The sequence below is a fragment of the Ammodytes marinus genome, assembly GCF_949987685.1.
Source record: "Ammodytes marinus genome assembly, chromosome: 13".
Taxonomy (NCBI): Eukaryota; Metazoa; Chordata; class Actinopteri; order Uranoscopiformes; family Ammodytidae; genus Ammodytes; species Ammodytes marinus.
The window spans coordinates 27,857,191-27,884,814 of record NC_137217.1 but is presented as its reverse complement, the minus strand read 5'-3'; the positions used below and the strand labels follow the sequence as shown (position 1 = coordinate 27,884,814).

The window sequence follows — 27,624 nt, the reverse complement described above, 5'->3', positions numbered from 1 at the left end:
CACACACACACACACCTCCCTCTGCCCAAATGAGAAGTGATTAAGATTCAGCACCACTTGATTGGCCTTTAATAAGGCATGCAGGCAAAGACATGATGAGGTACTCTTAAAAGTAATTAAGCCTCTCCCTGTTGTCCAGACAGGAGCGAACAGAAGCCCTGTGTAGCATTGTCCCCTTTAGCTGCTATCCTGGGTTGTGAACCAAAATAACATTGAATAGAATGAACAGAGGGATATGTGAGGAGGCTGCAAACTACACCGGGCTGGATGTTTATTAAAAGCTCTGTGCATTGTTGAATTATGGCAAGTGTTATCATAACATTGCCTTTATGGTGTTTCAAATCACATGAGGAGTGTTGATGGGTTGAACTCTAAAGCACTGCTACAAATACAAATGCCTATAAACAAATAAACAAATAGCAGTCAAATGGGCTGCTGTGAGATAAGGATACTATCTCAAATCTGTTATCTGATTGACTTGCAAAACCAAATTCAAATGAGATTTGTGTAACATGGAAACTATCCGGAAAGAGGAGCTTTGATCTAGTGGCAATGTCCCAGAACAGAGAATGTGAAAAAAATGTAGGTAAAAATTAATGGGTAACACTTTACAATAAGGTACACAAAATTGTAGTACCTGCTACATAGATATGTTACCTACTACATAGTTTTTTTTGTGTTACCTACTACATAGGGGTTTTTTTTTGTGCTACCTAACATTGTGTTTGGTAGCACACAAAAAAAAAACCTTTGTAGTAGGTAACACAAAAAACCCTATGTGTTTGGTAGCACAAAAAAACAAAAACGTATGTAGTAGGTAACGCACCAAAAGAAAACGTAGGTAACACATATCTATGTAGTAGGTAGGCCTACTACAATGTTGTGTACCTTATTGTAAAGTGTTACCAATTAATGCATTTTCATAACAAAAAAAAGCTTCAAATTTAACTATTGAGAACAATAAACTAAAAGTAGGCCTATATATTAATTTATAACATTATAGGATACTCAAACTTGGGGGATAATACCTCCTAGCCTAAAGTAGCCTATAGCCCAGTCTTCAGTCAAACCGACAATTTAAAAAACCTGATTGAAAAAGTTAACGATAACATTAAGTTTTTAACATCAACAGAGCTAGTTAGCGTCAGGTAGGCTATAGTCTACCGAATAACGTTGTGACCTTACCTTGATATCTGGGAGCATTTGTCTCACTTTGAACGTGGTTTTAGATCCTGTCAACATCTTTGCGACGACTTGAATAGAAACAATAAGAGCGAAATAAAGAAAAAGAAAAAAAATATATTATGAGCTAACGGTGGTGGTTGTTGTCCTCTCTCCGTGGAAACCCCGTCAGAAAAGAGAAGAAATGTCCAGTAATGGTAAGACTGAATCACCGGCTGCTACTAATAATAAAAACTGAGGTGTTCAGGTTTTTTTTTGACAAACTATTTTCGCTCTTCACATTTCGCTATTCGCACAGAGAGCGTCAGTGTGGGCTACCCATAACACACACACGTTAACATTTATAACGCAAACCCCGCTGACACCGTCCAACTTGTCACTGGACTATTTTTAAAAACTGCTTTTCAGCCACTAACAGGACAGATGTGTTCACCGTTACTGCTGCTTTCCGACCCATCGCGCTCTGTTTGTTTATTCCTTCGCCATAGTGAAACACACACTGGTCGAAAAGAGAGAGAAAAAGCTAAGTGCAGCGGTAGAGCTTCTTAAAGGGCCAGTAGCCTACATCTGGACCATGGAGAATTGTATGACCAGAAATGATGACTCCAAAACTAGCCTACCTTTACTTATAGCAGGCCTACTTGACCATAATACTGTATATTCTTACCTCTTAGTCAGTGTATACTATCTGTTTATAAGCTGTCATAGAAGAGGGGTCAAAAAGTGGGAAACCACATTGAAAATATGTGTTAATGTTGATCAGAGCCGGCCCGAGGCAAAAGCGACCCTCCAAAAAAATAATAATAATGAAAAAATTAAAATAAATGTTAGTTTGTGTGTTTGATATTAACATAATATTATTCAAATGTAAGTTATACAAAAAAAGGAATAAAATGTTTTGGTCTAGATCATTAATATCCTAAAAATTGAATCAGTTCATCTGGGAGGTAATCCGAAATTATCTGATCATGTCACGTTCACATCCATGCACAGTGTGTATTGAGTTTATTTAAAAACAATTGGAAAAGATACAGTAGCTGGACAACAGAGTTCTTCTGCTTCGTTCCTCTCACTGCATTTAAATTCATTCATTATAGGGGAAGGTGGGGTGATTTGTGCAACTTTTTACTCAAAGTGATTTTAAAGTGAGGCCTTGACAGTTATGTCTCCAACTCAAATATGTACATATATTTCAGGATGTTGTGCATCCCTGGCAATAAAAACTTTGGATCTGGAATAAACTGTTTAAGAAATATAGCTTTCGGAAAAAAAGTTGTACACAAAAGTTGTACACAAATCACCCCACGTAGTGGGGTGATTTGTGCGTCATTGTGTCACAATGACAAAGTCACCATCATCATCTTTCTGGCCATCTGAACTCTCATCAGTGGTGTCGTTAAGTGGAATTGAGATGTCACTCTCTTCTGAGCTACTGTAGACAATCACTTTCTTTTGGTGACCAGCGTATACAGCCATGCCACTGGCACAACTCTCAGAAATGTACTTTGCACTAGTTGCTCCGTGCTTGTGGAACCAACTGCCACCTGACAAATGTGATTCCCCCTACATTTCTGCCTTTAAATCAAGGCTCAAAACCCATATGTACACCCTGGTGTTTCCTCCCCATTAACCTCTGCACTACTTACTTACCTCTGCACTACTATCTGTGTTTATGTGGATGTATGGGCTTTACGTCTTTTATTTTGGTTATTGTTATTTTACCTTCATTGTTTACCTACTGAATGCACTATGTACAGCACTTTGGACAGTGCAAACTGTCATAAATGTGCTTTTATAAATACATTTTACTTACTTACTTACTTATAACTCACCCAGGCCCTTGCGCACAAATCACCCCATCCCCAGAATTTTGGATAATAGGCATGATGCAGCAATTTAGGGTTGACATTGTGCTAATTATATAGACTCAAAGTGTAGCATACCAAAGCACTAAAACATGTGTCAAATGTTTTCAAACGTGTCTATAATTGTTCAGACACAATAATCAAAAAACCTTGATCATGGAAATTTTACTTTGAAAGGCAAAACACAGTTTTTTGAGCTTAAATGTGCTTATATCTTATTCCTTGTGTCTCCCTTCTTTACAGGATGAGTCAAATGGATGGCTCTTCTTAAATATGTGGTCACATTTCCAATTTCTTCCACGGTTTTCTAGAAACAATGGGTTTTGCAACTTCCAAAATGCACAAATCACCCCACCTTCCCCTATTACAGAGAAATATGTCCCGTATAAGAAAAAGAGCTCCAAGCCCAACCCAGAGGACCCTCCATAATATTTTATCTTATATTAATATTTTTATGGAAAATCCATGTGTCCTTCTTATAGCTTCTAATTCATCTGACCCAGTGTCTCCAAATTATTTGTTCACACAAAATGTCTCAGATTTAGCCTCTTAATTTTCCTCTCCAAGTGCACCAGATTCATGCATTTCACTTTAAAAAGGTTAAAAAAATCTACGGGGGGGGCACACCCCCGGACTCCCCTAGGAGGGTCTGAATCTCGGCTGTCTAATATTTTCGCACAGCTGCACAGTGGAGGCACTAGCGGAAAACACTGGGTGTGTGAATGATATTTAACAAAGATCTATAGTTTCAGCAGCGCTAACATTGGAGAGGGGCCCCCTAATCATATTTCACTTAGGGCCCCATGAAGGCTTGGGCCGGCTCTGATGTTGATGCAGTGCATGTGATTAGTGTTTTGCTGTTACTTATATTCGTATTTTAAATAAATACTTGTAGTTGTGATTTTTTTAAATATTATTTATGACTGTGTGACCCTGTGCTACAGCCCAACATGAATTGCCCCTCTGGAGATCAATAAAGTCTTATCTTATATTATTCGATTGTTAATAGTAATGCATTGGCATGTAATACGGGTTTTACTGTTGTAGCTGGTACAGATGGCAGGTCTTTTTTATCTGCTTCATACGAACTTGGGGTGGTTTAATTTATAACTATATGCAGGTATATAAAAGTTTATCATTAAACCTCAATGAAATGTACCCACCTTAATACTGTATTGTACTCAAGTACATGCTCTTACTTACTTTGCGCCTCTGCATTCAAAAACAACTCCTCAAAATCTTATCAATCTGTATAATTGGTTTCAAATGACTCATTCAACTCAGATTTGTGTCAGAACCGTTTTTTCTATCTCGTCCTTGTTTGACATCGATAATCATACATGTCTTTTCTTTGTCAATTTTTTTATATACATTTTATTTAAGTCTCCCACGGTAGTTGCATACACACAACTACACACTGTTTGGCCTTGAATGACATCCGTGGAAAACATTTTTCTTCTGCACACAGGTTATAAAATGAAAGAGTTGGGTTGAGTTATCTCGCTTTGTATTCAGGCAGTCTCCTTGTCGAGGGTTTAAATTGTAGCACTAGCTGAGCCAGTGAGCCAGCATCCATAAAACCATTCAACTTTTGAACTCATAAGGTTTCAAGCCTGCAAAAAAAATAAAAAATCCTAAAAAATTACCATTTAAAACGTAATTTTTTGTTCAGTAGTACCTTTGTCTGTTCCTTTAGCAGGTCTGTGTGGGGACCGATGCCTCTCCTCTCTCATCCAAACTCGTGGAAAGAAACCGTCAATGATTCTTTTAAAGGGAAAAAAACGGAAGGCAGATTCCAAAAAAATAGAATTCCTTTTCGACGAGAACAGGGAAAGTTTGAGTAATCCTGAGCGACAGCCTGAGCAGGTGTGGAGACCACGGTGTCCTTGTGAACTATAATAGAGAGAGGTCTGGATTTTTTACCACATGGGAAACTGTTCAATATTACATAAGGGTCTCCGATTTCTCGGATACATAAAACAGTCCCAGACACAGGACCTTGCATCATCCGAGCTGGAGTTATTCGACGATGTACTGTATAATGCAACAAGGTTAGGGTAATGCAGAATGAAACAGATGACAAATGCCTAATCAGAATACAATATATGGCTGAGCCTTTTTTTGTTCATCAATTTGTTTCTATTCCATTGGAGTTTATTTGTGTCTGCAGCTCCATTGTAATAATACTGATGATAACATGATACTTATTTAGTTGAGGGAATTCTCTTTTCTCTTGCCTTACACTCACAGTAAAAAGCTATTTACTTTGGATTGGGCAGGACTGATGCTTTCTGGTGACATCCGTCCAGTAGGAGAATGTCTCACACCAAAGATAATGCTACACTTTCCATTCCAATTAGGGCAAGTAGGACTAAAAAGATGTACAATTCTAGAGTAAAATAATCTGTCAATTGTTTGCATAAAATATTCAAATTGCTTGTTTTATCAGACAAATAGTCTAAAGAATACCCAATTTTCTCAGTTTACTGTAATTAAAAACAATGAAATGCCACAAACCTTAACAACTCAGTAGCTGAAACCAAGACATTGTTGTCATTTTTCAGATAATTTTTGATTCATTTCTGTCTCCTGACAAATGGTTTCAATTCGAATTCCAAATTATTCCAGCCTATTGCTGAGGCTTTATATGTGGATTGCATTTAAAATGTGTAAAACCATCTGTATGTTAATTCATGCATATGTACTGAAGGAACTTATCAGTGATCATGTGGTTGTCGTTTTTATGATCTATTAATCTGTTCAAAACCAAAGACTTTCAAATATAATACAGAGAAGAGAGGAAGCATAGAATTCTTGAAATACAATGAGAATTTATTCAAACGGTGCAAAAAGAAAAGAAAAAAAATAATAATAATAATAATAACCTAACATAAAATCTGATGTTCTTTCTATCCAGATTGCACTGTCACACAGCCTTAGGGCTCTCCTCACAAAAAAGCATAACATTAAAACGATAAAAAAAATTAAAAACAGATCAAAATACCAGGACAAGAGAAATCAAGTCAAAATAATGCACAAATTTGGTAAAATGGTTTTTTGCCATTTACATGCAACAGTTCCAGTCCCATGCAACTCGAAGTATTCCATGTTAATGTCACTGATGATGAATATGCTGTTCACACAGAAATTACAGTGTTGTACAATATATATAAAAATATATCGGGGTCAGTTGTGTCGCATAAACTAATTCTGAGCCGTTTCTCTTCCGTTGTGAAGGGAAACGAACTGGGACAACAAGAACATTATCGTCATGTTTTAGCATAGCACGGATTGGTGGTTGTAGAAAAAAGTAAACAAAATGTACAAATCAAAAACAAAAGCAACAAACAAATAAAATCCAGACTGCTAGACAATTAGCCTTGTGAGAAAGAACATCCTAAAAAAATGTCGCAACTAAACATTCCACAAGGAAACCTATTAAAAAAAAAAAAATCTCACTATAAATATATATTCTCAAATGGTGTCTTGTTAGGTCAGCATTGAGGAAATTAGTTTTGCAAAGGGACCCTCGAGTGTCAAGAGGCCCGTCTGTGAGTCGCCCTTCAGCAGCAAAAAAATGTCACTTTGCTGTACAACAATTCTACCCCAAAGCATGGCTCCCACAAGCTTATCATACATACCTGTTTCAATATCCAACAATATACATTCTTACCCTTTTAAAAACACTGTAAAACTTTGGGCTTACAAAAATAACTTGGAACATATTTATACAACCTCTTGTTATTTATTTTAAATACAAAAAACGTGTTTGTAGCCTGTAAAGTCTGATGTTTTACATGTTTAGAAGGGCGTCCATTTCTTCAGAAAGAATTGTTTCATACGATAATTATTACTTTGGAGGGCAGAAAAGAGTACACACCTTCCCCACAGTAAGGGAACACTTCATGGGTCTCATCTGAAATAAAATGCTAGTGCATGGACACATGTCAACACATATTAACACAGCAAATGCTAATGTTTTTTTGGGAAAAATAGCAAGATTTAGGTGTCTTGTCATTACAACTTTAGTGTTTATTTTAAATGCACGGCATATACGACTTCCATTTTTCCTTTTTTGCAACATAGAAAATAGTAATATAGTGTTATATATTGTTACATTAGCACTACTGAAAAAACGATTCGCCAATATTTTGGTTATTTTTGTTTATAGTTTGAGTGTAGGTCATGGGGGTAAGCTCCAAACACTGAGTCAAAAAAACTAACAAAACAAGAGTGCCCTCAACTGGGCAAGGCAGTGAATTGCATACTAAATTGTGCTTTTCTATACTTAATGCCAAAGAACGGATTCAATCAACAACAGTAGGGCAACTAGCGTCACACTCATCAAAATAAATTCCTCGCCATGGCTTTTCATAGGGGGGAAACAATGTAACACATTTAAGTAGTCTTTCTGACATTATTACAACTGAAAAAGCCTTACTTCTGAAACTAGAATGAGGAAGACTCAAACAGAACATCAATCTGTACCAACTAGTTCGATATGCCTAACCAGAAAAGAATCATGGCATTATCTCAATAGCTCAATAACACCATTTGAATAATAAGAATAAGAATTTGGTTATGTTTGGGGCAGTAGTAGTAGAAGTAGTAGTAGAAACTGCAAGCAATGAAGCAAGCAGTGGATACTCGGTGTTCATCTTGCACAATGCACAGACAGGATTGTGATGCCACGAGGACAAAATGCTGAAAAAGGCAACTAGGAAACTGAGATAGATGGTGACGCTGGCACCAAAATGCTGTAGCTTTACAGTAACTGAATCCTTTTTTTTTTAGAGAGAAAACCCCTTCTGACCTGTTCCCCTGATTTCCCACTAACAGAGGTGGCAGTGTCGGCAGAGATGAACAAAAGGACAACAGTCAGGCCACTTCAAAAAACAGTAAAAAGTTTTCGTTTCTACGGACATCAGGAAAGTGCTTGAATTTGTGCAAAAAGACAGAGAGAACGCAACTGGGTTTTGGCGGGACGAATGCCAGAAAAAAATCAAGAGACCGCCTTCAGTAGAACTTCAGAATTTGCAGTGTGCGACCAAACCACCAAGCGTTTAAGATGTCCAATGACTGAGGACACACAACAGATGTACGACTTGTAATACTCTCTGAGGGTTCATGAGATTGTTTGAAACATGTTTCGCAGTTCCTAACCATCAAAGGGTTTGTCATTTTAAAAACACACACTTTTGAGTATCGGGGTCATGACTTATTACTAGAGTCTTGTCAATACAATGTAAATGTAACTGGGTATCAACATCTAACAAAAGTGTGTGCGTCCCTTTGCATCATGCAAACAGATATTGGAGACAATTGTCACAACAACCTCATTTTTTTAGAACGTTCATATCACTTGTCTAATAACAAATCAGTTCATTTGCTTGACTCCTCAGAAAATTCCCCAAAATTGTGACAGGTGTCATCAACATCTGTTTTGCCGGATGAGACATTTCGACTTTGCAGTGTGTAGTATAGTATTGCAAGCCTGCAAGGCTGGCCACAATAATCAAATGCCTCATCGACAACCATTGATACAGAAAGAGGAAGGCCCGACAAACATATGAAGTATTCTGGTTCAGGCTCTGGGCACAGTATCTTTGTGCTATGTTGCTACTCTTTGTTCTTTTTTAATCTAATTTATTGATTTACGAGTTGGAAATAAACATGAAATCTTTAGGTGACTTATCACTAACAGTGCAGAACAGTTGTCTTAATGCATGGACATTTATGTGTTTGCATCCTGCAACATTAGCACCACAGCAGCCCACAGAACGATTAATCATTCGCATTGCATGGTGGCTTCAATTTGCATTATGCAAATGGTGACCGGCGTGCAAGCAATTCGACAAGGATTAATTCTGCTGTTTCCCGAGGTACATATGACGCAAGCATCTTGTAACAGTAGTGTATAATCTGTATAACATTGAAATCCCTCTAACCGGATGTGACTTTAAGATGCTCAGACATCTCTTAATGAATCAATCCAAACATTATCGCGGACCACACATGTGGTTATGACACTCTTTTCTGTTTGTGCTTGCATCACTGTATATGAAGTAGTGTGAGTCTGACTTGGTGTATTACCATAGATAGTAAATAATAGGTGTATTAGGCGTACATGTGCTTTATGGGTGTTGTTGATGAGTACTATGTAGGGTGCCTGCCATATACATTCTCTCCACTAGGAGGAGACAGTAGCAAGGCGTTAAACTCTTGATAAGGAGAAGAGGCTGCAGCTCACACACACAAACGCGTGCACACATACACACACACACACACACACACACACACACACTCATACGTAACGCCTGCATAAGAGCCACAGCAAAAATGTAACAGAAGTGCAGTTAGTTTATTCTATGGTCTAACATGTGACCCCAGCAGACAGAAACCACCCTGTTTACTTTGTAGTCGTGACGACTCTCTGAGGTTGTCTATTCCATCAGGAAAGTGACGCAGCTAAAAACGGAGGGAGCTTGTTAAGCCTTTCTCTTGTCCGTTCAGAGGCTGATCTGCCTTCAGCCATTATTTTTTGTAACTGAAAGGCCACTCATCTAATTCAAAACCAATCCCAGGTCCATTCAGAACCTGTGGATGGCCGGTTCTGGCTCCCTCTTTTTCAGCTCTTCCCGGTAACAGTAGGAGCAGTAGTTACCCGTCTCTGGGTGTCCGTAGTAGGTGCAGGTGGGTGTCCGACAGCGGCTGGTCTGCAGGCTGGCCAAGCCGCCGGCGCTGCCCAGTGAGTAGTGTCTGACCGGGGGCTGCCCGCTCCGAGAGTCTAGGTTGGAGCGCATGTCCCGGAAGCCGTTGGTGTAACTGCCACCGGCGGGCTCAGACCCGGGGTAGTCCGGAGGGTCAAACTCGGGGGGATACGAGGGCACCAGGCGAGAGGGACTGAGGGAGGAGGGGCCTTGGGAGTTATTGTACATGGGATGGGGCGGGCCCTGTGCTGTGGGGCAGTGACGGGGAAGGGTGGCGTACGAGGGGAGGCCGGGGTAGGACATTGCCGGGGAGCCACCGGCTAGCTGGCGCCGAGTATCCATGTAGCCGTGCATATGAAGGTGCTGTGTGAGAGGTGCTACGGCAGGAGGCTGGTCTATGAAGGAGGGTCGGGGGATGGGCACCACACCAGAGTACATAGAGGGGCTCAAAGGAGACGGCTTGAGTTGGTTAAAGGAAGGTGAGGAGTTCTCCGACAGCTCCTCTTTGGCCTCATATGGCCGGTAGGTCAGCTCCGTACCAACAACTGTCTCTTTCTTAGGGGGCTGGATCTGGATGCCATTGGTGACGCTCTTCCTCTCACTGTCACGTCTCTGTTGTTCCTGCTCGGCCCTGAAGCGTTCCTCTGCGTCACTGAGGTAGCGCTGGATCATCTCCTCCTGGAAGGGCTGCCTGTTGCTGGTGGTGAGGAGGCTAGAGAAGATCAGTTTCCTCTCCCCTTGCATGGCGGCCCTCAGGATGCCCATGCTCACCTTGACGTCGGCGCTGTACTTGTAGGTGTCACACTCTGTGCTGCTTCCTCCGCTGCTGCTCATGCTGCTGCCCGCTCCGTTGAGACGCTCGCTGCCCGAGGAGGGCGAGCCTTTCCCAGAATCCTCGGAGGCGTGGGCGGAAGGCGAGCCGTCCTTGCTGCCGTTCCTGCTCCTGAAGGAGCCCTTCTTCTTCTCCCCGCCGTCCTGCTTGCCGCTTCCGGCTCCGGTGTTCTTTCCGGTCATCAGGCCGCCCACGTTTTTCTTCAGCTTGCTGCCCAGGCTCTTGCCGAAGCTGCCCAGCTTGTTGGCCACCGAGTCTGCTCTCTTCTTGTCCTTCTCCTTGTCCTTGTCCTTCTTGGATTTGTCCTTCCCTGCCGTGCCTGCCGACCCGCTGCTGGTGGAGCTGGATGAGGAGGAGGAGCTGTTCTTGGCCAAGGTGCCTCCTCCGTTCACCACCGTCCCCGTGCTGGTGTCTCCGTTGCCATTGGAGCTGCTGCTGACCGACTCCTTGTCCGACTCTCCTGAGTCAGGAGGCGTGCGGGCGTCCTCCCCCGCCGACGCTGTGGGAGACTCAGGCTGGGCCAGAGGGGCTTGCTGCACAGAGCAGACACACAAGAGTTAGAAACATACTCATTGGATTAGATTAGATTAGATTAGATTAAATACACTTTATGTTCATTACACAGTAAACAATGCAACCAAATCCACTGATCAAAATACAAAAGATTTGTTAACACAATTATTTTATATTCAGAAGAAGTGGGATGTCACTCGTCACATTCTGGCTAGATTCTGAAAGTACATACGCATGTCACAAAAATACATCAGCGCAAGATATGGAGTGAGTCATAGAGGCTGTTTTCTGCAGACCAGTGCAGAAAAAAACAAATGCCATGACCTACATGACAATGCAGTATTCTGATCTCAGACCAGATCCAGCTACAGAATATGATCCAACACACAGCTATCCCTCAGGCGGCATTGCTTAACAGAACAATCCCCCATCATTTGAATGATGTTAACATTTTATTACACTGATTCCTGTACTGCCTCTACCACTCCCTGCAGCAAAACACCATGGAACTGTTATGTACTTCTCCTTCCGAGCTGGCCGATGTTAGCATGTGGCACACAAGAGGACCTTTGTCAAAGTGTTTGCGTGGTGTGAATTTATGACCTGAATAGCCCAGTGTAGTTTGTTTTCACATAATGCGTTGTACAGCAGTCAGGAGGCAGCCGGTCTGATGAAATAATGTTTTTGTTTATACTGGAAGTGAGAAATGAACAATAACAATAACAGCTGCAGTAATACTTTAGAGTCTACCAGCAACTAGCCACGATATGAGTTGTATTCCCAAACTTAAAAAGGTGGAGTAAGACATTCTGGAGAAAGCTTTTCAGAGATAGTTTTTGTCAAAATAAGTTCAAATATCTCCTCACCACCGGCTACATGTCCGTACTGTGTTCACTGGAAAAAAAATCCAGTGTGTGAATACACAGCCTAGGCACTGTAAACAGGCATTTTGTTAGCTACAATACGCCCCCTTGGTTTAGATACCCTTTCTTTACATACCAGTTAAAATAGCCTAGGCTGTGTATTAACACTGGATTTTCTTTAGCGCACACACACAAGTAGCTGATCATGAAGAAATAGTCCCTGATTACAACAAAAAAGTGTTTTTTAAAAACAAAGTATCTCCAAAATCACTGTCTCCACCTCTAACATGGATTTGGATTCCTGAATTGATTTTTTTTGTATCACATGTGTATCTCGTTACCAAAGCACCAGGGTGTCCAATAACACGTATGATGATGAATGCTGCTGTCTGAGCTTGGGCTCCATAAACCTCCCAGCTGAATAAAGGAGAAATAAAATGATTCAAAGATGGCTGAGTGGACTTTGATCTTTACCTCACAGGGCAGGGGCAGCCAGGTGACCGTCATGTAGCTGTGTAACATCTGGAGCTTGGCCTCCAAAGACAGAGCCACACTGAGAAGGAGAGAGGGAGAGAGGGAGAGAGGGAGAGAAGGAGAGAGGGAGAGAGGGAAAGGGGGGAGAGGGAGAGAGAAACGGGTCAAAAATAAAGTACCAAAGCTCCAGTGTCTTACTTATATACGTATAGAAATATACATTCTGTAGTTATTTAGCTAAGTGTTATTTCATTTCTAAATGTAAAAATGTTTTTGCTGTAAGTGTTGTGGAAACATACCCTGAATGATACAAGATAAAGATAAACTTTATTGTTCCACAGAATGGAAAAATGTGTCTTTGGGCTGACACCCATGCTGGAGCCAGAAACAAAATCCAAAACATTCCAGTACAAACATACACACAGAGATGTTAGTGAACAAACAACACAGCAAAGCACCACTGGACAAAACAGGGGAAACATACACAAAACAAAAACAAAACCTAAATAAATAAAATAAGTACATACATAAATAGTAGTAAAATCAAAAAGATCTTCTTGAATCCCTCTAGACCTAGACAGTAGCCTACTTTACCTGCTATTTAAAAGTTTTATTGATGCAGGTACAAATAACATTATAAATCTATTCCACTTACATCGAGGGACCTTCACGTGATATAATTCCCGAACTTATCTTTCATTTAAATAAGACATCCAGGGTGTCAGCGACTGACGTGAATTAGGCAGATGGCTATTTTTACAGAGCTGCTATTTCTGCAACTCCTTCCCCCTGGTCCATTCATAGCAGGTATTTAGAGCTAATCTTATTGTCACTGGCACCGAGTGTCTCTAATCTGGAGTCAGGGGTCAATCCCTACACACTAACACTGTGTTTCAAAGGGGGGCGGCTCTCTATGACACTGTACACACACGCACACCCACACACGCAAGGGAACATGTGCTACTCGCGTTTGTATCTGTGTCAGTTGTGACCCTTATAAGCACTTCCTTTCCGACAAACCTGTTTGTAAAAGGCATCCGGTGAAAACAATTTACCTGGCTGACACATTAAGAATGAATGTGAATGTGTGTGAGTTGTCTGTACCTTGCCAGCATCACGTTGTCTGTGTCATCCTTGCCCCACTCCCAGTCTTTCCCGGGGTCCACCGCAAAGTGCAGAGGCAACATTTTGTGCTCTGAGTCAGTGAGTGGGATCACAACTGCTGGTAGACATGGGGGGGGGGGGGGGGGAAAGTATTCTTAGAAAAAAAAGATACAACGCTTTGATCCAGCACTCTGGAATGTATGTAGACAGAAATACTTCTCAGAGTGCAATCAATTAGGTCACTTTCTATTTGAACATTTAGCCTGCTGCTTCTGACCAATATGGTGTCTGGATGGCAATTCAAAGTCCAATCAAATGTCGTGAATTTCAAGGATAAACTTGTAATGTGTGCTCAAACTTCGGTGTGTATAAAAGGTATTCGGCGTCTCTTCAAACCTCCACTCGTGTGAGGTGATCAATACATGAACATAGTCATTTGGAGTGCAATACATTATGAGAAAGAAGTATCATTTAAATCTATTTGACTAGTAGCACTCAATACAGGTCTAGATTAAATGTCAACCTTTAAAGCTTTATTAGTCAAACCTTCATCAATATATATTATTCAACATTAAAGGTGGAGTCAATAATTCTGGTAAATGCTTGTTGTCAAAAACATTTGTTGTCAAAATCAGTTATTATCTCCTCACGATCCGCTACCTTTCAGTACTGTGTATGCGTTAAAACTAGAGGTGGGCATAGATTAATTTTTTTAATCTAGATTAATCTAGATTAATTTTGAAATTAATCTAGATTAATCTAGATTAAAATGGCTCATTTGAATTCATTCATAATATGTGTGTGCTCCTAAATAATGACTCAAAGTAAGTCTTTGAGAACGTGTTTCTCAAGCCAGGTGGCGCATCAGACCAGGGGCTCATCTCCTGTTTCCAACATGCATCACACACTGCTTGAGGAAGCTGTTCTACTATGATAATTGGTGATGAAAATAGATAATGTTCAACAAGATGTACTTGTGTTTACAAACTGTTTATTCAGTTAAACATGAACTTTGAACTGTAGGCCATAAGAGGTAACGATGAATTGTTTAGGGCTGCAACTAACGATTATTTCAATAATCGATTAATTGGTCGATTATTTTTTCGATGAATCGGATAAAAAAAATAAACATTTGTAAATGCTGCATCTTTATTCAAAAACTGAACATTACTTCAAATTCACAGTGCACACTGAAGTGTCAAAACACCAGGTTATTGCTCCAACGTCCCGGAACTATTAAAAGTAATATTAAATGATAAAAAATTAATAATAAACTTAACTGGGATAACACAAAAAAAAACATACAATGTATGATATACATTTATACAGTATAAGGGATGTCCATGGTAAACCAGTCAACCGATAATATTTTTAACCGGTAAATACTAACGGTTAAAAAAATTAAATCATCTTAATTTCTCTCAGATGACAGGAGAGTTAATTTGTATTGATATTGATACCATTTTCAAGACTCCTTAACGATCCAAGTCTTTATTGATATCAAAATTGATAATTTTCTATTATTTTGTTGAAATAGAACTTGTATTATTGCTTTAATTGCTGATATGATCATAGCTCTAGATAGGACATTAAACAGGTCATAATTCCATTCCATCTTTACTATCTATTTTATCTTGCTGGGAAAACAAGTTTCGCCAAAATCTCAAATTTCTTTTTTTTTGTGTTGCATTTGAACACATCAATCATATTACTGAGCCGGCCTGAACACATCACAGTTGACATGTTTGCTACTTTTTTTAAGCTAACTAGCTTTATATCCTTCCGATTTTAACATGGATTTAAAATCTGGATCACTATTTTTAACTGACGGGACTTTCTACACCGTTCGGTTGTATGATTACTGCCGCTGCATTGAATGACTGTTGATGCGCCGATGCCGATTCTCCGAGCACGTCTGCACACCGTCTGCAGCAGCAGCTGACAGAGTTTTTTTGGACTAGACGGATACTGAGTTGATGGAGTTTTTTTTAACCCAAAGAAAGCAAAGGTACAACACTTTTATATAGGCCTGCAGTCCAGTGTTAGATATGACCAAAATACAAGCTGTGGCCGCTCACACTATAGCTTTCCCGCACGTGAAGCGAGCCTTCACGTGCGGAAGGGGGTTCACCCCGACGGCGAACAGCATCTCCCCTGAGCCGAACAGGAGGTGGAATTAAGAGATTAACGGCGATATTTTTTTTATCGCCCGATAAGAGTCTGGCGTTAACTCAGCCGTTAACGCCGTTATCGGCCCACCACTAGTTAAAACGAAAGCTGGTGTTAATACACAGCCTAGGCTCTATAAACTTGTATACAAACAAAGGTGGCCCACTGTAGCTAGAAACATTGCCGTTTACAGAGCCTAGATTGTGATTTAATACAGGATTTTTTTTCCTGCGCATACACAGTAGTAGGTAGTAGATCTTCACTGATTAGCATACTTCAGAATTGCGAACTCCACCTTTAACACTGAAAGGAGGTCATTTGCTGTGTTACAGAGCTACAGAGAACACTGGGTATACCCAAAAGCCCGATGGCCATTACTCACCGTTCTTAAATAAACCACTAAGGTCAGTATTAAGAAAAAAAAAATGACCCATCGAGCAAAAGCACCGAGCTGTGGAGAGAGAGAAAGTGGGTCCCGGTGCTCTGCACTGTTAGAACACTCCTTACTTTAATAGATTGTTCCTTTTCTTAGTTTGGCAAATCTTTATGGGGGAATTTATGCAAAGGTTTTACACTCATGATTAATGTACTATGCTTAATGGCTCTAAAATGTCAACCGATTACAAGCAGCGAAAAGAAAAAGAGAAATCAATATTCCGATGATAATGAAGATGAATGATAACTGGTGCTTTACCTTGCTCTTTGGAGCTGTCTTTCTGCTCCATGGAGACCAGGGCAGAGAAGTGGGCCTGATCGTACGCCAGGACCAGGGGCGAGCGGTGGCACTTGGCAGCTGGCACTTCCAGTGGTAGGTAGATGCCTCCGAACGGGATGGGGGCAAAGGCTAGGGGGGGGGAAGAGTAGCAAAGACTTTAAAGAACTGAAAAGCCCGACCTGCAGCACTGATTCAGGGCTACAAAAAAAAGCACACTAGCACACTGATTTGTAGCCAAACAATAAAAAATGCAATTGTACTTAAATAAATCAAACCTTCAAATGTTTTGCTGCGTTGCATTCATACTATAGCAACAATGCTGTCATCTCTGTTATCAGTACATCAGTAATTAAGGCTTCAGTTCCCTCACAGGATTGCTGTAGGTTGCTTTTTTTGCAAGGAAAAATGTATGTGTGTGCGATTGTGCATGCGTGCACATTTGTTTTACGCAGACAGAATTGGGTCACCCAATATTTGGCAGTAACTCGTATTGTTTGTTTTGACCTGCTTGACATACCAGATGGGTGGTGTTTACCTCATTAGGACAACTCAGCCACCTCATCAGTCTCTGACAACTTAGTCAAAGATATGTTCTTTCAAATGACAAAGTGAACGTCTCAATGTTCTGCAAAGTGCAGCGGAAATTCTGTGTATGACAAACCTAAACTATCTCGATAAATTATGTGATTAAAAAAGAAAAATTAAAAAATAGGATAAAATACAGTACATGATGCAGTATCTAAGGGAGCGTCCGGCTTGTATTTACCCTCTCCTCCAGAGTCCCTCAGCATGGTGTCAGCCACCACCACGATGGGCCTTCTGAGGACGTGAGCCAAGACAAAGACGTGAAACTCCTCTAAGCTCTCATACACTGGTTCATCTGAGGACTCCGCCCTAAAGACAAACAACAACAACTTTATGGCTGTTGGTCAAAAGAGACACAGCTGATTATAATGTTGCTAAACCAGAGATGATTAAAGTTTCTCGTTAAAAGGTGGAGTCAGCGATTCTGGGGAATGCTTGTTGTCAGAATCACTTTTTTGTATTTGTATTAACACGAGAGATTTATTTTCAGTGCACACATAGTACAGACAGAAGACGGATCGTGAGGAGATGTTCACTGATTTTGACCATAGGGCATTTTGACAACAAGCATTCTGCAGAATCACTGACTGAAAGACATGTGCATTGCAGACTTCTTGAGAGACACTATGCTTCAAGAAGTTTGCATTTGAGAGCTTGATCGGCTTATTTAACCCAGTGAACTTTTATGTTTGGTACAATTGATAGCAGATTGACTATAAAACGAGGACCAGCCACTCACTTGTGATCCTGTGCTCAGTTGTTTGCACATGAATAAAAACATGAGCGTGACTAAGTGTGTGTTGGGTTAACAGTCCCAGCATTGTCCAGGGCCCCAGACCTTACCCGTTGGTGCCGTTGGTGCTGTAGTGTATTCTGGGCTCACTGGAGGCTAGCTTCAGCAGTTCATTCCACTCTTTCTGCCACTCCTCCTCCGTGTAAACCAGACCAGACTGAGGAGGAAAGGAAGGACGCACACACACACACACACACACACACACACACACACACACACACACACACACACACACACACACACACACACACACACACACACACACACACACACACACACACACACACACACACACACACACACACACACACACACATTTGCCATTTAGAGAGGGAGTGTCAAATGTCACAAAGGCATGCACTGACGTTATGGCGTCTCACCACAAGGTTACATACTGACAATTGAGAAAAGAAATGTAACTAGGGTCTTTAGTTAACACATTGGCAACAGAACCCTCATTAATACCAGACCTTAAACCTCCAAATATGGACTGAAGGAAACAGCTAATTAATATGTTTTTTCCTCAGAATCAACAACCCCTATTCACGTACAGCACATTCAAACCACAAAGCTTCCCAGTGCAAGCCACATTCCTCTATTTCAAGCCACTGCGCGACTCCCCACTAGAGCAATTTTCATTCAAGTGCCTTGCTTAAGGACACCGCTGTGGTAGCAGTTGAAGAATGGGTTAACACTAGGCAGTCACTCCAGTGGCATCTCCTCCGTGGGCGTTAGCACGCTGTGTGCAACCACTTTGGAGAACATAGGAAGTGTGCTGCTGTTATGCTTGCTTAAAAAAACTCACACACATAAAAAGGGCTCTGCTGAAGATCCTCTTTTTTGCCTTTGTAGAATTGGAAGAAAAGTGCAGTGCATAACACCACTGCAACAGTCTCTTTCTGTGCTTTGGATAAAGTATCAAAAGTAGGCGGAAGGACCAGCAATTAAAGATTGTATTGATAAACACAACTAGGGTAATGCTAACAAAATGATCTTAAAACAAATGTTTGCATTTGATACGGTCATCAGCATGTTGTCAACGCTGCGCAAATTGACAAGGAGTGACTACTAAATGTCACAAGACAATCAAATACCAAATGAAAAGAAGAAGAGAAACATAATTATAATTGTTGTTACAGCAGTTGAACCAATATGGCCAACACACAATCTAATGCTATTTTACAATGACTAAATAGTTTATTTGACAATGCTAGTGGTTGGTGGTGTACTGGACTGCATTATACTGATGTGTGTGAAGCTTACAGCAACCCAGTGTTGTCCTGTGTGTCTGTTGTGTCGTTTGCCACTGTTCTTTTAAAGAGCTGGAATTGCACTCAACACAGTAACCTCATCAACAATAGAGAGCTTTGTGCATTTGACATTTCAAATTTTTAACAGCACAGGAAGCATGAAAATGACCTTACCGGTCAACTGAGTATCAAATCTGTGTATAATGTGTTTTGCCCGACACGTTCACAAGCTTCACAATGCTTTAAAACCCACCGCTTTCCTCATAGAATGTCATGTGTAACAGACCTCTTTGTTTTGCTGGGTCTGCTGCCACCTCCACCTTCGCTTCAGTGCCTCTCTCTCCAACCCGTGATCCATCAGCGCATACAGGGACTTCCGTAGCATCAGGTCGCGGTCATGAAAACCCCACATACCTGCATTTAAAAATAAAATTTTATTTTTTTAAACGGCACACTCAACACATCAATAAAATCTGTACAATTGCACTTTAAAATGATACAGTAGTGAAAAGCAGAAAGAGTTTCAGGAGCCTTTTTTTAAGTTTTTAATTGAGTGTTGACATGTTTAAAATACACATGAACTGTAACACAATCAATGAAGCACTAAATTGTATTTATTTCCCCTCTTAAAAAGCACAGATTCAGCGCATAAATACTCCTTTCGCATCCACTATCCAATAGATGCGCTAATGGGTATTTTGAACGATGCCTGCCCATTACTCAGAACATTATTAATTTTCTGCGCTAGGGCTCCTACGTGGGCCACAAAGGCTAAGTGAATGTGCTCTGCAACACTGTAGAATGAAATTAGTGCTTAAGCTAACAATGAAGCTCTCTTAATGAACGCTAATGGAGTGTGAACCTGCGCTGTATTGGGGTCTTGTTTGAAAGGTGTGTGTGATACTCACCGAGCGAGGCTGCGTGTAACAGGCAATTTCCGTCTCCGCTTGTTGCCAAGGGAAGCAGATTCTGACAGTTTGAAACCACTTTGGTCCACCAGTTCAGACGCCCTGCAGGCAAACAGGGAAAGAAAAAGGTTACTCACCTGTATGTGTTAAATAATGCATGGTATTACACCAAAACAAATGCTGTTGTTCTTCCCGAATGGAAAGAATAAAGAGGTTTGGAAGATAGACACCAAAACTCACTTTCCATGTTGGAAAACAGGATGACATGAATCAGTATCATTATGGAATATAGAATATAGTTTTATTTTATTATCAGCAGTCGGGTTGTATGTTTTTTCAAATAAACAAACCTTTTCCCTAAAAAAGAAAATCCTTTTATTTTATTGTAACAATGTAATTACAATATGAATGGGCAAAAATCTCCATACGTTATAGAGCCGCAGACTTAACAATGGGTTCTGGACAAAAGGCCTTTATCACAGCAGACATTTTCACTTATCTGAGTGGGAAAAAGGACAGATGTTGCTAATAACAATAACAATGGCTTTGTTCTACGGTATTGCCATGACAATGTAAAAACAATGAGTCACACTTTGAAATTCTCAATTTTATGTGTACAAATAGGATTACCTGTTACGTGCGAAGCTTGCAGCTTTCCATTCGTGTCATGCAAGGCACTACGTTTTTTCTTTATTAATGTCAAGAAGTTTATGGTTGTAAATTGGTGTCTCCAGTTTCTGTATTGTGGTGATTAGCTGAGTTTGTGCTTTTCTATGGTGGAGACAGCTGTACTATGTACCGAATCAGCGGTAAATCCACAGTAAATTATTGAGTGTAATAGCTCGGTGTCTACATAGAGAAACACAGAGAAAATACTTCTGATGTCATGCAACAAAGAACTGCTTTTTTTTTAAACAGCAGCCCTTATGCACAAATTTTATAATCTTCTATGTTTTTTTTTTTTTTTTTTTTTTTAACCTTTATTTATACAGGTAAATCCCATTGAGACCGGAGACTCTTTTGCAAGGGTTCAGTTCTCCTCACCTGCGTGCTCCAAGGCCACCATCATGGACTGCTCAATCAGGTCTCTCTCGATGAAGCCCCGGAAGTCGTCGCGGTACACGGTGAGGTCTGGTAGTTGGAAAGTGCACAGGGGCGTGTCCAGAAGGGGCTCGCTGCTGGCGCCTCCGGTGCTGGAGACGTGAGAGCGGGCCAGGGACACGATGGTTGAGCTGGCGTGGGAGATGCCCCGTGACAGACGCTTCTCTGTAGCCGCTGAGAGACAAAGACAGGATGGATGTGTAGAACAGGTGTTACATAGGAAAGTCTTTGTATTCCAATCGAGGACACATTACAGAAATTTTAAGAAATTCTGTCACCACTGTTAAAGCATCTTCAAACACAGGCATTGGTGCTGCTGCTGGTCACGGACACACACTCTTAAGGCATTTTTTTAGAAACAAGCGCACATAACACAGCACATTTTTTTATTAAGAGGAATAACTTTGCTGTTTTTAAATACCCCGGGATTCGGTACCCTAGTGTGTGTCCTCATCCAATATCCTTCACTGAGCCCAGCATTTTAAAACTGCTGCCTCGGCCAGTAAAGCGATGTTATGCAACATAAAAACACCTCTCACTTGTTGATGGCCTCACCTTGCACCACCTCGTCTTGGCGGTGGAGAATGGGCCGCCCTACCCGGGCCATCTCCTTTTCCTGAGGCAGATACGTCCTCTCCTCTGCGAACGAGTATGTCAGGTTCCCGGCGTGCACCTGTCGCAGCTGCTCAAAGTCACTGAGGGCAGCAGTGATATCCCAGTTCTTGCCTACAGAGAGATAGGGATAGGAAGGAGCATCTGTTTCAGCCACCGGGGTCCAGCATAACTGCGTATTGTTATTGTGTTAAAATATTTACCGCGAGTAAATGCAACCATAGGCCGTCTTATCTTATGTAAAGGCCATTGGCACATTCCTGCGCTATGGGTAAATATCAGAATTTAAAGCACGTCTCGGCTCGCTGCTCTTCCCTGCATAGCATTACATTTTCAACTCATATTCTTATCTGCAACTTGTGCTGCTGCTAGGCAACAGGAGCCCTGGTGATTCCAGCTCTATACCTTCATCTGTTAGCGTATGATCGCCTAATTAACAGTAACAAGCCAGAAGCAATGACTGAGACAGCGGTCAATTTGGCAGCTGTTCATAACATCACCAGATGTCAACTTCACACAACCACACCTCCCCACCCACATTCTTCTTAGCTGTTGCTTTATTGTAATGGGGAATGACACATACATGAATAAAAGGATAAAAATAAGAGGAATCTAGGTGTAACTGAGGGGCACTTTACACGACAACACGAAACGGTGCAAACGCGGAAATATTCTCGCGGTTGCACTATATCATTTACAGGAAAACAGCAAACGCAGGCATGAAACCGCAGGTTTTTGAGATCTACTCCCAGAGAGGATTTTTTGGAAAACACAAATGTTTTGGTTTCTTGTAAACACCGAAACCATTTTCCCTGGTAGCGCTGACGCCACGGCTCCACTTCACACATGCGTAGTCTATAACATTTGCTGTCAAAATACCCACATGCGAGTTATAAAGTTAGAAGACAACATAACATGAAAGATGTCTCCGCGGCACCATCACTGTGATCAGCGGAGAGTGTCGTGCAGGGCACAAATATAACGCTCGCCAATTTAGTCTAAGCGATTAGTAAATTATTGAGACCACCCGACACTTTTTCTGGGGAAAGATTTGTGCTCTGCCGGTTTTTCTTGCAAAATAAACGTGTGTAGCTTCTATATGCCAGGGACACGGCTCTCATCTACATTATTAACAAAAGGAGCATTAAGGCTACGGCTTCACAGTAAAAGCATTTCACTGGCTAAACATTAACAGCATTTCACTGGACAAACGTGAGTCGACTTTTATTTTGAAGTACGCCTAACAGGAAAGTAGCCGCTCACAAAGCCCCTTCACTATAAGCATGTCTTCTGTTTTCACAAGTTCAATGCGGTGAAATAAGAGGACAGGAAGCTTGTAATTTACAATACTTGTAACCCCAAGCTTACACCAACCGCTTTATGAACGTTAATGGCATTACTTTTTGGTTACAGTAAGGTTGTATGCATCAAATTGTACCGGAAGAGCTATCTACTAGGCTAAGTGTCACCGCTGACTATTGGCTTGGCATGGCTGCTACACTGCTACTACAGCGATTTCGTCCCGTTTCCTCTGAAAACATGTGTACGAGTGAAGATGTCGGATAAATTATGTCTGAACGGGTTGTTTTTTTTAAACCAAAAACGGGAAAACTGTCACGTTTTCACCATGTAAAGTGCCCCTGAATTGCACCTTAACTTGATTTGATTAAGACTGATTGGATGCAAAACAAGCTTGATCACAAGCCAATCATCACTACTTAATGTATGATTACAAGTTTGAATTGCTGTGAGTATTTATATAGCATAGACTTGACAATTACATCAATGAATGCTGACTGACTTAGTACCCACTGTATCATTCCGCAAGGATAGCAACAAAAAACTATTCGGATGTTTTGTGATGACCAGTGGTATGATGGAATACTCACCCTCTAGCAGATCTCTGGCCAATCCTGGTTCAGCTCCAGTGGAACGGACAAAGTCGGATAGGACTGCGTCCATATCCACGGTCATGTGATCATGAATTCACAAGTTTGCGGGTTGTATCCAGGCAGAAAAAAAAATCCCAAAAAGAAAAACAAACAGGGGTTCTGCTCTTCCTGATAGGACAGCAGAAGAATGGGGTGAGGGGTGGAGGGGGCAGTCCTCTACCGTGGTGGGCTACTCTGCCAGCCACACCTGAAACAAGAACACAGATAACATAAGATTAAAATCTGCAGTGATTAAATCATGAGGGCTAGGGTGAAACATTGTGTGGTTAGATTTGCAACAGTTTACAGGAGATGAAAGGAGTGTTTGAGTATGAATGTGTATGACAAATAAGAGACACGCTGGTATAATGCCCCGACTGAAGACTTTTTCTGTTGTGGCCAGGATGCTTTTGAACTTGACACCTTTGCGGTCATATGTCCCACCCAAGACGACAGATGGGGAGCACAAAGGGAACGGGTTTGACAAACGGTTCGCTAAGTTTTGCCTTTAAACCCCCCAAAAAGTTGAATGAGAACTAAAGTTAAGCATGATCGTTTAAGGCTTTCAGGATCCTTTAGTTAAAGGGGCACTGTGTAATATGACATCATCAAGAAAGTTCTAGAATGCAACGCTCCCGGGGTAACCCCACCCCTTTTGAATAATAACAGAAGCTACAGTGGCCTTCAAGGACAAGAACAATTCTAAATTTTAAACAATGCACCTGATGACATTCCAAAAACATGGATTCCTCCATAAGACTTGCCTGCTCAATGTACAAAATGTAATATTAATATTTGTTATTCTCCGCTCAGGAGGATAATTCAGATTATTGGCAGAGGTGATTTTACACCAATGAGGACATATTTATGAATGAGGATATTGATTTTAGCTAATAAATTACTTAAAATGTTACACAGTGTCCCTTTAAGTCATGGCAGTTGAAAATATGGACCAATGTGCTTTCATTTTGCCTTCAGATATGACCTGTTGAATATGTAAAAAGACAATTTGCCAGAGAAACAGATCATGAGGGTTCTGAGCAGGAACCATACAACCCATGTTCACAAAAGCAAGTATTTTCCGTTTAAACAGCCAAGTGACAAACTGATATTTTATGCCATTATTTACATTACTTATTGAAAAATTTGATTTTTTAAAAATATTAAAATGAACAATGATATCAATTATAGTTTAAGGATAGTTAAGTAAATGGACCTCAAATGGTCATATTCAGTGGAATTTGTCTGAGCAGTGCTATATGAGGAAACAAGTCTTCCTTTGAAGAGGCCCTTTTTTGGAAATCAATTTGACTGTTTCTAAATGTCAATGGAAAATCCAAAAGGGCCTGCATTAGTTAGGGCACTGAAATCAATGCAGAAACATTACCAAGACTGCAAGAAAAAAAAGAAGTGTCAGCATCAATGGGCCATTGATACAAAAGGATGTAAAGGGACAATCAATGCACAGCCAGACAAAAGGCATACTGTATCAAAACAGCTCCGGCTAAAAAAGATGTACTTTAGGGCCGAGCGAGAGCTTAAAGTCTTCATTTCAACAGGAGACGCATATGCCTTTTCAGCAGTGCTTTGAAACACATTCACACAGTTAGAAGCCTCACTCGGTGGGAACATGTTAGACACATTCCACAGCAACCTTTGTTAGGTTAGGATAATGTGTAAATAAGTTTCCAACATCTCAAACGTCTGGTCAATGATAAACCTTGCCGATCATTGCTAGCAAAAAAGCTAATGGAATCTTTACTGTTGTAGGTTCAACAATAAAAATCTAAACACTAAAAAATTATTTTTACTTGACATTCTTAAGCATTATTATCAATCACTGCTAGTGTTAGTTTTTGTAGATCTGAAGAGTATTTCGTCCTGCCTTTTCACATACCAACATAGTGATACAGCATGACACAATGATCCAATTGACAAAATAGCTGTGTAGCACAATTCTAAAAGTATTCAGTCATTGTGCTGCCTTGAAGTTCAGAAACTGCCTAATCCAGTTTTGACGGACTTTTCTATTCATCTACCTACAGTCATCTATTCCCATCCGTCCCATGGCTCACCCACCACCATCTCTGACTCAGTGAACCCTTTTCCACTGCGCCTGATGAGTCACCAGTTTACTCTGCTTACACCTCTCTATCGGTCTCTCCCTACCTCCCTCGGTTCCTCGATCATTACTACAGAGAAAAGCCAAACTGGGGCTCTGGGGGGGAACAGACTTTAGCAGAAAAGGCCTTTCTCAGCCAGAAGAGTATCTCTTGCCTTTTCTTTGCAAAGTCAGGCATCCAGCAGGCTCTGCGGCAGGGTCTTCTAACATTCTTGCAGTGTGTCACAATGCCGCAATATTACAGTAAGGTCTACTGATCATATATAAATATCGAGAGAGACTGAGGCCTGTTAATCACTTAAAACCACAGGGAATCAAAACAGACGTGAACCCCATTCAGACTATTAGAGAGGCGTGGGTTAGACCCTGATGTGACTGATAATAGCACTGCATCAAAAACCACCAGGAGCTGGGTTGCAGTAAGCGTGTTGAGGTACCAGTGAGAAGATGTAATACGAACCAGTCCAGGAAGTCCACTTTGCTATCAGACTCTAAAAACATGTTTATAGTGTTGTGCCGATTGGCAATGGAACAGTCTATCTGTGATTGAAGGGACGATGGGAAATAGTTGATGCTATGGGAGGTTTTTTCCATAGGTAGTGTAATGTGAAGTCAGACATAGAGAGAGAGTACTTTTTGTCTAGACTACATCGGACATCAGTGATCCCACACTGTGGTGATAGGATGATGTTGTCCATAGCCACATCAAAATGTGTTGCTCTGTTTCAGTAAACAGTGTTCTGGCATGCTGCTATAAGGGGCAGACTAGTGACTTAGCTTGGCTATCGCTCAATCTTATGGACATGAACGTGTCTGGAATCAGCGTTGCCAATGCAGACCACTCATTTTCACAATAAATCATATTTCACACTTAAAATCTGAACAGATTTTATTTGGTAGCCAAAATTCTCAATTTGGCATTCCGGCTAAAAAATAAATTAAAAAATCTATAGTAGAAAGACCCCGTGTGGATTACTGGCTAACATTAACAGTGCTGCTGCCAGCATGGGGCAGTCAGTGATTTGTGTCTGTGATGGCTGAGCTTTTGTCTGGCAGGAGGGCTTACGTAACAGGAGCTGCCGACAACACGTGGGTGCTGAGCTGAGGGCTGGGAGAATGGCCTGGATCACTGAGGGAGACGGAGAGGTCACCACAGCACACTGCGTCAGGCCTCAGTGGGCTGGGAGGGTCAATTTACTGCTGTTGCTGGCTAGGCTACACAAGCTTGTTTTGCTAGCCTTAATTTATGAAGGAACCGTACATTTAGACATACCCTAAGTTGACAAGCTACCTATATTCTCACAGTCTAGTATCTTCTACTGTTGGGCAATGGGCAGCTGGACTGATGGAGTTCAATGGCATCATTCTCTTCATGGGGATTCGACTAGCCGAGCATGACGCCTGGGAACTAAAAATGGCAATGTGTGAATATGTAGGAAAGAAGAGGAAAGCAGTGGTTGGTGGTAAACAGAGATGTAAAGCGTCTGGCCGAATGGAGAAACAGCTTTGCAACAGGCATTTTAGATATTTAAAACTAGCCTGGTTCCAGACATCTGCATCACTGCAGTGCCCACATGTCTAATTTGCCCAGAGCCGCAAGAAATAAAGCACAAAAGCAATTTACTCTCCTGCCATTACCACTCTTTTAGGGAGATGAAGAGGAGTGGTAACCTGCATTAACTAACATGAACCGATAAATTGGATTTTTATCTCAAAGTTTTTAAAAGATCCACAACTTTTTTGGCCATAACAGCTAACAGGATGTCTGATTTGCCTGCAAAAACATCGGAAACAAGTTGGAAACACAACATTGGCATTCCATCACTTATTGGGTTGATAAGGGGAAACTTTTAAACAAACAATGGCTTTGTATATGATCCAGCAGTAAAGGAGCC

General features: G+C 41.1%; 2 protein-coding genes across 3 annotated transcripts in view; both read right to left on the bottom strand.

Moving 5' to 3' along the window:
* mtmr11 (myotubularin related protein 11) overlaps positions 1-4,751 on the bottom strand; it is a 36,685-nt gene extending 31,934 nt beyond the window's left edge. The window contains exon 1 of one of the 2 annotated variants that reach the window (XM_080038989.1): positions 4,726-4,751. Coding sequence is in view for 1 of the 2 variants with exons in the window: in XM_080038988.1 (XP_079895114.1) it covers positions 1,186-1,242 (57 nt within the window). In the remaining variant the exon portion in view is untranslated. Of the gene's footprint in view, positions 1-1,185; positions 1,646-4,725 lie in introns of those variants that run through there. The other variant, XM_080038988.1, reaches the window with a different exon arrangement.
* Positions 4,752-5,879: 1,128 nt separating this feature from the next.
* The window catches only part of otud7b (OTU deubiquitinase 7B), a 36,509-nt gene continuing 14,764 nt past the window's right edge, over positions 5,880-27,624 (bottom strand). The window contains exons 2-12 of the mRNA XM_080039861.1: positions 23,566-23,815; positions 21,620-21,790; positions 21,008-21,238; positions 19,964-20,065; positions 19,342-19,469; positions 17,856-17,962; positions 17,194-17,321; positions 16,407-16,556; positions 13,544-13,658; positions 12,440-12,518; positions 5,880-11,122 (exon numbers count right to left, since the gene is read on the bottom strand). Coding sequence (XP_079895987.1) covers positions 9,638-11,122; positions 12,440-12,518; positions 13,544-13,658; positions 16,407-16,556; positions 17,194-17,321; positions 17,856-17,962; positions 19,342-19,469; positions 19,964-20,065; positions 21,008-21,238; positions 21,620-21,790; positions 23,566-23,650 — 2,781 coding nt within the window. The 5' untranslated portion in view covers positions 23,651-23,815 and the 3' untranslated portion in view covers positions 5,880-9,637. The remainder of the gene's footprint in view (positions 11,123-12,439; positions 12,519-13,543; positions 13,659-16,406; positions 16,557-17,193; positions 17,322-17,855; positions 17,963-19,341; positions 19,470-19,963; positions 20,066-21,007; positions 21,239-21,619; positions 21,791-23,565; positions 23,816-27,624) is intronic.